The sequence below is a fragment of the Camellia sinensis genome, chromosome 4 (genome assembly GCF_055761805.1).
Source record: "Camellia sinensis isolate YWXY chromosome 4, ASM5576180v1, whole genome shotgun sequence".
Taxonomy (NCBI): Eukaryota; Viridiplantae; Streptophyta; class Magnoliopsida; order Ericales; family Theaceae; genus Camellia; species Camellia sinensis.
The window spans coordinates 11,050,362-11,067,427 of record NC_138964.1 but is presented as its reverse complement, the minus strand read 5'-3'; the positions used below and the strand labels follow the sequence as shown (position 1 = coordinate 11,067,427).

General features: G+C 40.0%; 1 protein-coding gene across 1 annotated transcript in view; it reads right to left on the bottom strand.

The window, feature by feature from the left end:
• LOC114314678 (uncharacterized) overlaps positions 1-17,066 on the bottom strand; it is a 160,233-nt gene that overhangs the window by 135,030 nt on the left and 8,137 nt on the right. The window contains exon 2 of the mRNA XM_082924235.1: positions 11,925-12,071. Coding sequence (XP_082780361.1) covers positions 11,925-12,071 — 147 coding nt within the window. The remainder of the gene's footprint in view (positions 1-11,924; positions 12,072-17,066) is intronic.

Here is a 17,066-nt window from a genome sequence, read left to right as displayed (position 1 = left end):
AAATAATTTGAGAGAAGTGAGTGGATCTATAAGTGACACTGAAAAAACTTGAATGGTGTAGACTGTATTGTTTTAGACTAGCACAATACATTGATCTATAAGTGAGTGAATGTATACATATTACCCCTACTCTCTTTGTTGTGTCGTGCCTAGTATCTAATCTTTTATTAAATGTCTTGTTTCTCAAATAATATTGTCATTTTCTACAAGTGCACATCTTGAGTTTTAGATCACTTTTTTGTTTTATTATTAAATTATTCTAGCTTAAGAAAGTTTGAAATCATTCATGCCTTGATGATTTATTTTGGCTTCTACAAGGGTATTAATATCTTTTGTAGCTTTATACTATTTTTGCATAAGAGTATCCTTATTGTATGATTTTTAACCCTATGGATAAAAGATGCAAATGCTGAAACACTCTATCCTAGATCATCCTTTGCCATCAATTGTACTAGTAAAGGTTTATTTACATACATTTCTTTTGAGTGCACTATTTTTGTTCACTTCAAGGTGGTTTTGAATTTGTCAAGGCAGCATAGGAACTCAAAACATGTGAATTTGGATACTATTTTATCACCATCAGTTCTTACTAAGTCCTGGGATTTTTTTTTTTTTTTGTCAACAGGAAAAGAAGTTGGAAGAAGAGGATGAAGCCTTCAACTTTCTTCCCAGTGCTGTAAATTGCTTCCCAGTGCTGAAAAGAGTACATGATTGGTCTTGCAATTGTGTTGTATAGCATACAGTTGATTCTCCCCCCCCCCCTTCTTTTTATGCTAGACATTCATCCATACAATTTAAATATCTTGATTTTTTTTGTGCCGAGCTGTAAAGGGTACATGATTGATCTTCCCCCCCCCCCTTTTTTTTTGTTGATTTGTTTTGTAATAACTTTCAACTTATCACTAGGTACTAGTTTAACTTTATTTCATCTTGGAATTGAAATATTTTTGTTTATTGAGAAGCATGAATTGATCTAGTATTATGTTTACCTAAATTTAGTTAATATATTGAATATTTTTCATTTTTAGTACAGGTAATTTGTTTTAGTTAAATTTCACAGAATTAACACAATTTAAAAAAAAAAATTGAAGCTATGACGGCATTTTCAAACGTCACTATAGATGATGTCAACGATTATATTTTTAAAATAAAAAAGATCTACTACGACGTTTTCAAAACGTCGCTAAATATTGCGTGACGCCATTGTACCGTTATGCAACATATTTATACTAAATTTAGCGACGCTTTTAAAGCGTTATAAAGTTATAGCGACGGCCGCATCTTCGAACGTTTGGTAATAAACGTCACAAAAACAATTAGCGGCGTTTTTAATAACTATAGCGGCGTTTTTTAAACACCACTAAAAACCTAATTTTCAGCAGTGACATTGACAGCAAAGCTAAAGTTCTTATTATTGTGTTGTACAATCTGAAGTATGAAGGTCAAAAAAGATGAAAATAATGGAATCCTTATCTCATTAAGGCTTGAAAATTTTGAGGGCAAAAAAGGTTCTGGGCTGAAAATTTAAGAAATCTGGATGATCTTCCATTATGCATTGCAACTTTTGGCAAAAAAACAAACGAAAAATAGAGATGAAGGCTCTCGGCTCCATTAGAGTGAGTATTTGACTCCAAAAGGAATATTTTAAGCATAATAAATGAATTTGCTATTTTGTCAAGATTTGGACCGTTGAATGCGTTAAGAGTCCATGTGTCACTTTGTCTTGAAAGATTGGAAGATCCTCCAATTCCCTTAGAATTGGAGAGGAGCCGAACTCCAAATTTAAGGTTTTATATGGAATAATCAGATCATAATAATTAGTTCCATAGAATTATTATGGAAGAAGGGCGCATAATTTAAAGTAACATTTCAATTTTATTACTATGATTTAAGAAGTATCCAAATTTACAATATTATTCTAAAAAATAAAAAATTAATTTATAGGACAATCAGATTGCGACACATATTAACATAAATTAATAAAAATTTTAAAATAAAAAATGAGAACAAAGGGATGACACTTCAAACCTCAAATACCTAACAACGTATTTGTTTATATTATATAATATAATTATTTAAGTTGTATAAAATTGATTTTTAAAATTTGTTCCTTTATCACATGTATCGAACAGGTCAATTGCTAGTTATGTTTCCGTAGCACTACTAATATTGAATTTCTCTGAATTCCTATATTCACCAAACTTATCATGCCCTTTATTCAAGTTGAATAATAAGGAATTCATAACAAACCAGAATTGGAGAAGTTTGCCCCTAAAAGCCGAGCCCAACTGTACGTCTGTGTAATAACTTGGGAGTTGTTTTGATCAGCAAAGAAAGATCAACTTTATTGATGAAGATTCAACAAATACAGATGAAACCATCAACAAAGAAGGATGAAGCACACCAAAGGATGGTGAGGTACCATCCAGAATACAACCAAGCAAAAGCAACAAAAACAACAAAACTACTCTCCACCTAGAAAAACAAAACAGCCACACGCCAAACAAAGAAACACTAACAGAACCACCACTATGATCCTAATACCCCCCACTTCCACCAACTACAGTAGAATAGAAGCACCCAACACCACCGATGATATTAAGAGAAAGAGACATACCTGATTTGTTGCAACCTCCGAATGATGTCCTGGACTGAATAAGAACACCCTTTTGAATGAGCTTTGACCCAGAAAGCCACTCTAGCCAAAATCAACTCACAGAATTCTGCAAGGCAAAGTTGCTTCCCAGAGAAAACTACTTCATTTCTGAGTTTCCAAGTAGACCACATGACAGCCAAATGAATAACTTTCCAAATTCTATCTTCAAACTTTCTCCACTTAAATCCCATCCACCAATGGAATAACCCTTCAACATTGCCAGGCACAGCCCACTGAGTCCCCCACCAGTTTAGCACTGTAGACCAAACTTGCCAAACAAAAGGGCACCAAAGAAGAACATGATTAACTGTTTCAGCACCATTCCTGCAAAGAACACAATCAATGGAAGCACTTTGGTTGAGAACGCCAATCTTTTGTAGAAACATGGTTGTTTTCTATCTACCTCTCCATGCTAACCAACCAAGGAACTGAACTTTCGGAGGGGCCAAATTATACCATAACAGACCAGTGCACAGAATTGAAGGACTATCTGCACAAACCTTTGAAATGGAGGATATAGAGAATTGTTCTGATGAACAAGCCAGCCACTTCAAACAATCTTCATTGTCCCCAGCCCCCAACTCTGCTTGATTGACTAAGGTAACTAACCTTTCCAACTCCTCGGCCTCCCACGCAAACAACATTCTGCGAAACTTAAAATTCCAGACCCCTGATAATCTTTTCCTCTCCAACAATGCACTTAAAGTTATATCTTTTTCTGTTGATAGTCGAAACAGCCTAGGGAATAATTCCATGAAACACTGATTCCCACACCAGTGATCCACCCAAACCTGAATCCTGCCCCCATTTCCCACAACCAGCTTAACGTTATCAAGAAAGGTACTCTTCAATTGAGGGTTTGATTGGGCAACCCTTAATATCCCGCCCCATACCTTAGAGAGATATTCATCAGAGCTAAGAAAAGGCAACCATTTCCCACCATTATACGGGTATCTACTACACAAAACCCTTTTCCATAAGGATTTATCTTCAACACCAAATCTCCACCACCATTTCGCTAGCAGATAGTCATTCACATCCTGGAGCCTTCTAATTCCCAGTCCACCTTGGTCCCTTTTTTTAGTAATCTCCTCCCATTTAACCAAATGAATCTTCCGTCTTAATTCAGACCCTCCCCACAAGAAAGCTGCCCTCAAACTCTCAATTGTCTTAATCACGGAATGGGGCATCTTAAAGATGGATAAGTAGTACACCGGTAAGCTGGAAAGAACAGACTTGATGAGACTCAGACGACCCCCAAAAGAAAGAAGTTTCCTTTTCCAAGATGCTAATTTGGCCCTGATTTTATCGATTACTGGTTTCCAAGTTTTCTTTAATCGAGGGCTAGCACCAAGAGGCAAACCAAGATAAGCTAGAGGAAGACTTTGATTTTGGCAGTTAAGCACACCAGCACAGTCCTTGACCAACTGCACATTCACACCAATTCCACAAACATAGCTTTTATGGAAATTTATTTTCTGCCCTGACACTAATTGGAAACATCTCAAAATTCGTTTTAATGCTACAACCTCCCCCACATCAGCCTTGCAAAAAATTATAGTGTCGTCAGCGAACTGTAAATGTGAAACAGTTGTGCTTGCCCCCTCCTGACCAATAACAGCACCTGTGATAAGACCAGATTCACCTGCCCTTTTAATCAACATATTTAAACCCTCTGCAACCAGGTTAAAAAGGAAAGGTGACAAGGGATCTCCCTGCCTGAGGCCTTTTTCAGGGCTAAATTTCGTCGTAGGAGACCCATTAACTAGTACAGAAACTTTAGGAGTACAAACACACTCCTGAATCCATTTTCTCCATCTGGCTCCAAATCCAAACCTACACATCATAGACAGAAGGCAATCCCAATTCACAGAGTCATATGCTTTTTCGAAATCTAATTTCAAAATCAAACCAGACTGACCACTTCTTTTCCACCAATCAACTACTTCAATTGCGATCAAGACCCCATCCAAAATATTCCTCCCCCCCAGGAAAGCGGATTGAGCCTCCCCAATAACCCTAGAAATCACTTGCCTCAACCTATTAGAAAGGACTTTAGCAAGAATTTTATACATAGAACCAATTAGACTAATTGGCCTATACTCCGATATGCTAACTGGATCCTCAACTTTTGGAATAAGAGTGACAAAAGAGCTGTTAATACCACCAGCCAATTTTCCATTCTCATGAAATTGATTGAAAAACCTCAACACATCAGGCTTAAGGACCTTTCAGCACTTTTGAAAACACAGAAGGTTAAAACCATCAGGACCGGGAGCTTTATTCCCATCACAGTTCTTAACAGCAGCCCACACCTCCTCCTCTGTGAATCTTGCTTCAAGACCTTCAGCATCACCATCACTACCAATAGATTTAAACTGACCAACCAGCTTAGGCCTAAACCTCCATTGTTCAGAGAACACGTGCTTGAAATGAGTAAAGACTTCAGACTTCACTCTATGCGGGTCCTCATACAACACCCCACCCACAGATACAGAATTTAGCAAGTTCCTGCATTTTCTCCTAGACGCCACAATATGAAAAAATCTCGTATTCCTGTCCCCCAACAGACTCCAGTTCATCCTTGACTTTTGAAGCCACAGCCATTCTTGTTTCTTATTCAACGACCAAACTTCTTTTCTGAGCTGCCTTCTCCGATCTACTTCCACATTAGATAACTCCCTAGATTCAGCCAATAAATCCAGATTATGTAACTCAGATTCAGCAGCCTTCACTAAGTGTGCCACATTCCCAAACACTTCAAGATTCCAACTCTTTAGCACCCGATGAAGATTTTTAAGCTTCTCCTGAATAACAAAACCAGCCCATCCACTAATTTCTGGATCTACCCAAGAAGACTTAATTACTGACAAGAACTGAGGATGCAAAATCCACGCATTAACAAACCGAAACGGTCTAGGACCCCAATCCCTGCTATCTTCCATGAGGAGAAGAGGACAATGATCAGAAAGCCCTCTAGGAAGACCCCATAATGTAAAGTTAAACTTTTCCAGCCACTCTGAAGAAAGTAAAATTCTATCAATCCTACTCCAGCTGCCCCTCACACTTGAGTTACTCCAAGTAAATTGTCTACCCTGCATGGGCACATCATATAGTTCAACACCTTCAATAAATTCATTAAACTCCCTCATCCCTTTGTCTCTCCTCAAACACCCCTTCCTTTCCCTCATACTTCTAACCTCATTAAAATCCCCCCCTACACACCAAGGATCTACATACTGAGCCTTTAAGTTCCGCAGTGTATTCCAGACAGCACCCCTTCGAGTTACATCATTTGGAGCATAAACATTGACGAACACACAATTGAAACAAGGAAGGATCGTACCTGAAAGAATTAAGAAATTTCTTGAGCTGCAACACATAGCAAGTGAAAACACACTGGCCTTCCAAACACATAACACACCACCAGAGAAACCATCAGCGTCAACAGACATATATTCCAAATCATCATATGGCCAAATAGACTTGACCAATTCTTCGGACATTCCGACCTTTTTTGTTTCTTGCAAAAACAGGACATCAACCATCCTCTCCTGAACTATATTTCTAATTTTCCTTCGCTTCTCAGATCGCCCAATACCCCTTATATTCCAAGACAATAACTTCATTATAAACATTCAAACACCTAACCATCACCTAGTGGGTGCTTGTGATCAATCACCAACAGCCACCTGAGCTGCTTTTCTTGCGTCTTCCTCTTCAAGCTCAACAATTTTCCGAACCACCTCTTCTTCCTTGCCCAAAAAATCAATCCCCAAAGCTTTACCCATTCTGACTGTTTCCAACGCCTCAGCTATGAGGACATTGCTCATAGCCGAAACCTGTCCAGGTGGTTTCTGCCGTGACAGAACAGCTGCTGCAACTCGGAAAGCCGGGCCCTTGTGCCAATTCGCCTTAGAAGAAGATCCACCACCTCTTGACACACCCTGCTGCTTTTGACGAGCACTCCCTCCCCTTTTTTCTTTCCCCGAACCAGCATCACCAAGAGCCCTAATTTGGGATTGAATTCTGTTAGATTTTGATCCCTTCTTTAACAACAGCTCACCAGATTTAGCCCCAGCTACCTTTGAATAAATTCTGTCATGGGCCTGATCCACTGAACAACTAACAAGGGATTGACCCAACCCCACAGAAATATTATTGGGCTTACTTAAGCCCATATTCACTTGGTTGTTAATGGACTTACTTAAAACCAAACTTAACGGGGCTTTATTCAACACAACCTCTAAATTTATTCCAGACCTATTAACAGCATCCCCACTCAGACTGTTCATATACCCAGGTGTAAGAACCTTTTCTACCTCGTCATCCACACTGCTGCCCTTTACACTCTGCATCGCCAGCATTCCATCTTCATCTGCATGTTTTTCATGAATCTCAGCCACCTTTGTGTTTCCCCCACATTTACTAGCCGATTCCACCACAATGGATGGAAACGAATCGACTTTCTGACCTCCACTAACATTGGCCCCACTAAATGACACCTCATTCCGTTGATCATCTGCCACCTCATCTTCAACAACCCCTTCATGAGACTCATCACCAGCCACCTCAGCATCATCTTCCTCATCACAGGTTCCATGTTCACCATCCATCTGCTCGAGCTTGTTTGAGCTATGACAATCATGAATGGCACACTTACAATCCTCCTGCACTACTTTGGTCACCATGACTTGTTCCTCACACACCCTTACAGGGTATCTCCTATCTCCACTTAAAACCAAAATACTTGAATTGATAGACTCCATGAATTTAGTGGCTATTTTAACTCTACCACATGAAAATGAGGATAATGGCACTGTTTCATCATCTACCTTAAGAACCTCCCCCCAGATTCTACCAATCTTCATAAAATTGTCCGCACTCCACAGGTTAAAAGGTACACCATAACAACATATCCATACTTCTCTTTCCTGCTCAATATAATCCCCTTTCTTCCACTCTGCTACTGATTCACACCATTCCTTCCAACAATCCTGAAGTAGTAATTGATTTTCCTCCAAATGAGCTCTAGAAGAAAAAGAAACAATGGCTTGTCTTCCCCCACCCCCTTTCCGTACTATTACCTCACCAGACCCCTTAGCCAACACTGCCATCCTAAACTCTGAAAAGACATGATAACTTCTCAACTTTACAATAAGACTGTCATAAAGCCAACCATTCCCTGCTTCTGTGACAATAATCTCATGCTTTACCACCTCACGACACTGCCCACCTTGGACTGCATCAGCATAAGACTTTACACCAATATCTACCAACTCCGAGCGCCTTGTATGCTTGGTTGCAGTTGTTCGGTCAAGTAAATTCTTTAACCGTCTTGCTCCTTCTGTTCCTCTACCCACTGCTGGGGCCTTTCTTTCAAACTCTGCTGTCTTCACCTTAAGGGCTTTGTCATCGCACCACAAGCCATTGGCCTTTTGAATGGCCACTGAGGCAGCAACACTACAACCATACCTGACAAAACCAAACCTTGATTTAGTTGCTTTCCTAGTCTTATTCAGAATAAACACATCTCTAGCAACTCCAAATTTCCCAAATAGGGAATGCAGATCCTTTGGGCTCATAGACCATGGAATATTATCAACGAACACAGTATAGATCTCATCTCCCCTGGTATTGGTCAACTTTCCTTTACCCGCAGACATTCCTCGTCCATAGACCACCGGTTGCCATCCACCTTTGCCCGCAGACATTGTTCCTTGATTATTGACTGCATTCTCAATGTCACTTCTATTGTGGTCTTTTTTTTGAACTCATCCATTGTATTTTATGTTTTTTTATTTAAAGGAAAACACATTTGACAATTATTTTTGTTTTTAAAAATATGGTAGCAACTTTTAAAATTTCTAATTAGTATAGAACAAAAAATTGTTCGACTCTTGTTTGGAGAACTACATCTGCCACTGCCAGCCTCCACCTCTGGTCATTCCCCCTAAAAACAATTCATAAAATATGTAATAGACGGCTGAGCGCTCAGGTATTTTTATTTTATTTTTTATAAAAAAAAAAATCCATTTATCCTTGAATCTTTATTGGATGCAACTGTTGAAAATGACAACTAACTGTAGAATAACATTTCCCCACTGAGGAAGTAATGTTTGGATGGTTGACTCAGTGAGAGTTTCTCCGCTTCTACATTGTTACTCAAACTAGGAGTGTTTTTTTTTTTTTTTTTAAATATATTTTACATTGGCAAAGCAAAGAAAAAAAAAATTATAAAAAAAAAGAAGAAAAATACAGGGGAAGAGCTTCTTATTACTAGAAATAGCAGTTTTGAATGACCCGTGCAGTTGCAGAGTCAGGATTTTAACTCAAAAAGGACACAATTGAATTGGAATCTTAACAAAATTCAAAATCCAACTTAACCTAATGTTTATTTGAAGGTAGGACTAAAAATTAGTGTGATGAAAATGTTATACTTAGATATAAGCTCAAGTTAAATAACACAAAAAGAGATGTAGAGAGGGATAGAGAAAGAAATAAGGGAAAGGTGAATAAATCATATGTAGAAGCAACCATATATCACTTGTTTATTTTACTGTTTTGAATCACTGAATTACATGATAATATATTATTGTAAACAAATTAACCAATTATAAGTATTCATGTGTAATTTCTTACTAGTTGAGAGGGGCAGGTACCCTGAGCCTCACGTGCCTCGGTCCTTGGACTCATGTGAGGCCATTTGTATGCTTGTTGAAGACTGTCTTAAAACACCTAATCACTCACTACTTCATTGTGATTTCTTTTAGAAAGTGTGGTGTAATTGTCTAAATTTGTGGCACATGAAGTGGGTAATACCACCAAATTTGAAACATCTATTGTGTTGTGTTGGTTTGGTGGTTTGGTTTTCAGATTTAAAAATATTAAGAAGCTATTTTGGGAGGTAACTCTGATAGCAATTATTGTTAGCTGGATCCAATGGAAAGCCAGGAATGACCGAGTGTTAAATTGTGAATTTTATTCTTGCAGCAAGGTGTTGAGCTGGTCAAGGTTCGCATTACTTAATGGGTCAAGAAATATTCTAATATTTCTTTGGGCAAATTACACAAGTGATCTCTACATTTTGTCTCTTGTGTCATTTTGGTTCTTATATTTTCAATTTGCTTAATTTTGATTCTTAATTTTAGATTTTGTGTCAATTTGGTCTAATTAATAATATTGTTAGTGTTTTTGATGAAAAATGATCACTGAATTTGTTGAGTGTAACGTATTGAGTTGAGTAAGTTTATAATTTTGCTCTCAAAACTGTGACACATGCCACCTTTTCTTTTCTTTTTTATCGGCAAAGAAAACTTTATTGATGAAGCACGTACAAAGTACAATAGAAAACATCAATAAACAGGAGCTTGGAGCTAGAACGAGCTCCAACCTCCTAGTTGGTGAGGAACCAACAAACAGAGAGAACAAGAAAGCAAGATAAAACCATCAAAACAAGCAGCAAAGCAAACTGCAGATCAAAGTAAAAAAAAAACAAAACATTGCACTGCACTGCACTGCACAGAAACCATAAAACACCCAGCAAACACCAGAAAGAAGGCAGCAGCCGACAGATCAGAGATGGAACAAACAGACTTCAATACAAGACTTCAACAGAACCAGAGATGACACATGCCACTTATATGCTTATATTTCATAAAAAAATACTGAGAGTTATAATCAATTAGACCAAATTGAAATAAAATCATAAATTTAGGGTCAAAATCGAATTAATTAAAATTATAAAGACCAAAATAATACAAAGAACAAAATACAGGGACTACCGTTATAATTTTTCCCTATCCCTTTTAGTTTAGCGAATCCTTTCATTCATTCATTGGAAGGGGGTATGCAAATTGAAAATGAAATTAGCTTAGCAAAGTTTGAGGAGGCTTGATTGTTTATCTTTGATCTCTTTTTGTATAGTGGTGATCAAGGTTCTGAAAAAGCGGTTGCGGTCGTCGTAATGGTAGCGGTGATGCGGTTGCGGTTGCGGGGTGTAAAGCCCGTAGTGTAACAGTTGCGGCAACCGGAATCGTGAATTTTTTTATTTTTTGCACAATTTGAAAAAAATTTACCGATACACATATTTTTTTTCCATGATCATATTTATTCGATTAAAAATAAATATTGATCAATTTTTGTAAATTTTTAAGTATGATCCAATATATTTCATATTTTTAAATCACTATAAACTGAGTTTTTTACATTTTATTTTAATAATTAATGACTTTATATTATACAAAAATTCAATCACTAACTATTATATATATGATAAACAATGACAAAAGTATGAGAATAAATAAGAGCCTAAATATATATATATATATATATATACATATTTTAAAGCCAAATAAATAATGACTACACTTATTATTATTATTATTATTATTATTATTATTATTATTATTATTATTATTATTATTATTATTATTATTGTTATTATTATTATTATTATTATTATTATCAAACAATATATAGATAGACACACACAAACAAAATGGTTTAGTGATAGCAGCTGAATAGAATAGCATAGGTCATACAGCTTTAACAAATCAATACATGTTCTTCATCTTTCCTTTTCTCTCTCTCTATCTCTTACTCCTCCATTTTCTCTTTTTATCTTCCCTCATTTTCAGTTTTTTTTTTTTTTTTGTGTTTTTTCGAAAGAAACAGTTTGAACCGTTACGTAACGGTGCATAACAAGACATTATGGCTGTTACGACACTGTTACGATCGCTACGGCAGCCGTTGCAGTTGACACACCTGTGAATCTCAATCACATTGCAAAAACGGCCATAACGGGTGGCAGTAACCGCCAAAACCGTTACGTACGTAACGACGTTACATAACAGTTGCGGCCGCTTTTTAAAACCTTGGTGGTGATATTGTTTTTTCTTTAATAAAGTTTTCTTTCTGCCAATCCCCATCCCCCCACCCTCAAAATAAAAAAAAAAACCCACGCGGCAATGACACATAACTTGCATCATGGTACACAACCATTGTATGTACCATAATATTATTATGAGTAATGATTGAGACTCTAAGATTTCATAAATTTGAATCATTCATAATGTGGACCTTATATATATATGAGTGGATCCTACACATATATGGAGGGTCAAGATTACTTTAAGAGTGTGGAGGTCATTCCCAAAAGGGATCCTAAACATTTCTCTATTATTAAATAGCCAGTTCTGTTTTATGCTCTAATGGTAACCCATGCAAAAGTAGAAAGAATGAGAGGGGTGCTTGAAAGAAAACTCACAAGAATAGATTAATCGTTGCCAACGATTCAGGCAACTACCACTTGGGAATGTTGACGCCGTAAAAGCCATATCTTCCAAGGCGTAATGACCGTAGAGTTTTGACGTTGCTAATTCCGGATAGCGACCAATCAAATTCAAAGCTATATCTGATTGTCAACAAAAATGAATTTGCTAAACATCATCGAATTATTTGGCTAAGCAGTTCATCTCTTATGTCTTTTCCCATGTTGCATGCTAAGCCTCAATTTGTTTTAAATATAATGGGTCTTATATATAGACATACTTTCATTGTATTAATATACATAAAAAAATAAAAAAATAGATGAAATAATTCTAATAATTAAAAACAGTTTTCAAGAAGAAGAAAAAATATTATGCGTCAACTTATGTCTTACAATCAGGTACTCATACTTCTAAACAAGTATTTCTAATTCATATCTTGGATATCTATCTAAGCTCGTAAGATTCATGACTTCTAATAACGATTTGTTTGTTTCAATGAAAAGCAAATGTCTTTTGGTATTTGGTGTGATAAAAATAAAAATTTAGTAAAAGCTTTATTTATTTATTTATTTTTTTGGTCAATACAAAAAATAATTGACTATTTGAATAGAAAATATTTTTTACGTTTTTAAAGGTGAAAGACATCTTCCCGGTTCTACCACTAGCACATTGTTTTTAGAATTGCAACAGATAAAGAAAATGTTTTGTATGGATGTCATTTTTCTGAAACTACTTTCTGCAAAAAGTATACATGTATATTTTTTGAAATAAACAAATGAATAGTGTACGGGGAGCAAATATTCAGGCAAGCCCGCACTCCTTTCTTCCAAGCTCCTGACTGTCTGATCGACCTGCAAGCACAACGGCGGTGAGCTACCCAGCGGTGTGTGGCCGGAATACCCCTCCGACGATCAAGTTAGACACACATAGGGATAGAGAGAGAGAGAGGACTGAGTTATGTTTAGTGTATGTCTCACCAAATGTGCATCTGTCAAACATGGGGGGCGCAGACATGCTTATATACCTTCTGCACCCCAAACCTACCCTCAGTGCTCTCTCGACACGTGGTACTGCTATCCCATCCGTCAGCACAAATCTTGCTGTACATCACCCAACCCAACTGCCAGCCCACTCTGCTGGGAGCTCGGCAGCCGGGGTTCAGCGTCACGGCTGCAGACATCCAGGCTGCACTTCATGCCCAAGTGTAGCAATAGTCAAGCTTCGTTCTTATCATACTCGACTGCATTCCAGCGAAGTCAAGCTCTAGAAAGGTCACGCCGATCAACCAAAGGCTTTCCTGCCAAGCCAAAGGTGCGTGCCTTCTGGCCGAGCAACGCAAGTTGCACGGTCACCACAGGTGCAAGTAGTTCGGCCACGGGCTGAGCAGCCCAACTCCGGGCAGATCCTAAGCTATCTTGGCCCAACACGCCCTTGGGTCTTCAACTTGCTCGGCTTTTATCTCGGCTCACTTCCAGCTCATAAATCTCCCTCTCAATTGCCCCTTAATTCCATCCGCGCAAACGTGACTGGGATTATTACTCCTGACCGGGGGTAACCCTTCCTCGGTCTTCGATTTTGCAAGAGGTCAACCAAGCTAGTTTTCTTGCTCGGCTCCTTGATTTACTCGGTCGACAACTCGTCTGGCCTTCCTGTCTCTTCAACTCTGACGCTGCCATTAATGGGGGCACGTGTCTATCTCTTATTGGCCCTCGAGCAGCCAACCCCGCTGTCCCCTCAAATTTGAATTTGGGCGGCTTCTTCCCCTCTATAAACATGCCCCTTCTCGCTTCCTTTTATTCCGACTGCCTCTCTTCAAGCCTTCGACGTTTCAGAGCTCCAGCATCCCCAGCAAAACTTTGTCGCTGCCATTCCTTGCATTTGTGCTCGAAGAAGTAGGCCCTTCACTCATCTGGTAAGTTCCTTGAGCCTCGTTTTTGCTGTTTCAGTTGGCATTTCACATATTAGGGCATTAAACCCATAGGTTTTAGGGCATTAGGCACCCAAAACCGTCCCTAACCCTTCACTCTATCTATTGTTCTTCATTTTCCCTAATGAACATTGAAGATCTGGAGCGGACCGAGCTCCAGGTCTTCTTTTGATCCAAAAAATCATTCCGACGGAGCAAATAGTTTGTTTGCCTTAACCTTCGTAGAAACCGGGATAGCAAAAGGACTTGGCCGCTCGACCGGGCTATTCGCTGGTCTGCTTGAGCGACCGTGCTCCTTAGCTAGCTTTTACGACAGAGGTGGTTTGGCATAATCCATGACCGAGCTCAAATCCAGCTCATTTTGCGCGACTGCGCTCCCACTTACAATTACCCTCCGTTTTCCTCCAGAGTCCAAGGGGACCAAAGACCAATTCCAAGGCTCTCAAGGACCAAGCAGCCATTAATTCCCAGCCTGTGCCAAACCGCCCCAGCCGAGCTAATTATTTGGCTACACATGGGGAAATTCCGCTTCCTTGTGGACACACCTGCTGCTTTGGCGGCCTTCAGGGAAGAGTACGTTATCCCGGCAGACGTCCATTTAGAGCTTGCCGAGACGGAAACAACCCCCTGGGGCCGACTTGACCAATGCCCCTTCACCATGCTGTCAGTAGTTGAAGGGGGCCTCCGCTTCCCGGTCAACCCTTTGATGACCGAATTCCTGCGCCGCACCGGGCTAGCACCCACCCAAGTTTCGACCAATACTTACCGAATAATCAACGGCGTGCACGAACTAAATAACCGGCTAGGAACAAACTTAGGTTTAGCCGAGATACTACGACAATACACACTTGGGCACACCGGCGATGGCCTGGCCTACTATTTAAAAATAAGACCGGGCAAAGAGAAAATAGTGACCGGCACCCTAGACAAGGACTTACATGATGACGACTTCTTCTGGGTGTCTGGCAATTATGAAACAGCCGACGTACCGGGCTGGTTCATCAGCAAGAACTTCGGTTCCACATGTAAGCCACGCTAATTTGCTCGGTTAATACCATGCCTTCAATATCCTGTACTTACAATTTTTCCTGTTTCTTTTGCAGCAATTTAGGCCTTGCAATCCAACTACCAATATCCCAACGTTGAAGCCATCCGAACCGTGCTCCGTTACAGCTGCCGGGATTGTAACGAGTTGCTCGGCTACACTCCAACCTACAGATACTTAGCTCCACGCCAGAGCAAAGTTACAGACTTTCTCTGTGCTCCAACGCCTCCTCCAGACCCAACTCTACCGGACGTGCCGCTAATCTGGCTGACCGAAGAACAAGAGATGGCAAAACGAAGCCGCATCAAGAACCTCCTCACAGCAACCTCAGCCGAGATACCGAGCATCACTACCCATTCTCAAGCCGCCGGGCAATCCAGCGGCCCCGTGGTCGCTTTGGCAACCCGCCGGGCTGGCAAAAGACCTCGGGGAGATCCAACTGCTGAACTGGTTGCCGAGCTAACCACCGAGCAACCCACCGATATTGTCAACCCAACACCTCTGTGGCGCCCGCAGCTGAAGCACAGGGGTAAAGACATCCCGGCTAGTGCCTCCGTCAAGGGCGACAAGGAGCACTTGCTCGCCTTCGACCTTTCAAAAGCCCTCCTGCTGCCGAGCGACGTGGTGGGTAGCGACCACGTCCTTGACACCCGGTTGGTGAAATCAACCGTGAAGTCCATGACCATGGTACGTATCTCAATCTTCTACTGAAATTTTACAAGTGTTTGCGCGGTTTCTTCTCTGATTGAACTTTCTTCTTGCAGGCCATCCAGAAGGAACACTTGGTCATGGAGCGAATCCATCGACTGCGGCAGAAGGCGAATGACATTGCCGGCCAAGTGCAGAGCCTTTAAACCGAGCTGGTCCTAGCAAAATCCACTCTTCAAATTGCCAATGCAGACAACAATTGGTTGCTCGGCCAGCTTGATGAAGGCGAGAAGAAGAGGGATGAGCTCCAAGCCGAGCTGGATGCACTCAAGAAGTCCAGGGAGAAGGAGTGCGAGGACGCCAACAACGCCGGCTTCAAGGAAGCCGAGGACAACTATAAGAAGCAGGTCTTCGCTACTCAAGATATTTATTTCAAAGCGGGCTGGAAGTCAGCCTGCAAACATCTCGGTTAAGGCCCTGACACTGATGTGTTTGCCACTCCCTCGGTTGCCTTCCTACCAGTTTACCTCGTGCCTTATGCCAACGACGTCTTCAGCTCGTTGGAAGCCGAGGCCGAGGAAGAGCTTGCTAAAGAAACCGAGGTCAATGCCGAGAAGGGAAGCGGCCAGGAGCAGCCTGGAGAAACAGAGGCCGGTGTCCAAGAGTGAACTACGGTCGACCTGGAAGCAGCTGATGACGAGTTCTCCAATCTCTCCCCCCTAGTGTAGTTCTCTTTTTCTTTCATTTTTTGCTTTGCATATATAACTGGGCTCTCTGCCCCTCCTTTTGTACTACTTTTACATCAATGAAAAAGCTTTAATTTCATCAAGTGTTTGTGCGGTTTTTAAGCCTCATAACTTCAGCCGAACAAGGTATCTCGGCGGGGCAAACCACTTTAACTAATTAATCTAACCGGAGTAGACATCTCGGTTGAGAAGAACTGAGTTGAACAAACCATCAACTCTTTCACCCGGAAAAAACATCTCGGTTGAGAATAACGGAGTTGAGCAAACCATCAACTCTTTCAACCGGAGTAAATCATCTCGGTTGAGAATAACTGAGTTGACCTAACCATCAACTCTTTCACCCGGAAAAAACATCTCGATTGAGAATAACGGAGTTGAGCAAACCATCAACTCTTTCAACCGGAGTAAATCATCTCGGTTAAGAATAACTGAGTTGACCTAACCATCAACTCTTTCAACCGGAGTAAATCATCTCGGTTGAGAAGAACTGAGTTGACCTAACCATCAACTCTTTCAACCGGAGTAAATCATCTCGGTTGAGAAAAACTAAGTTGACCAAACCATCAACTCTTTCAACCGGAGTAAATCATCTCGGTTGAGAAGAACTAAGTTGACCAAACCATCAACGCTTTCAACCGGGGTAAATCATCTCAGTTGAGAATCTCAAAACTTAAAGCAACATTAAAAAATGTCAAAGCAAAGATGAGTTCTATATATTTGACACAAATGAATATTACATGTAAGGCAAAAAATTCTTTTTCACAAAAAAGAA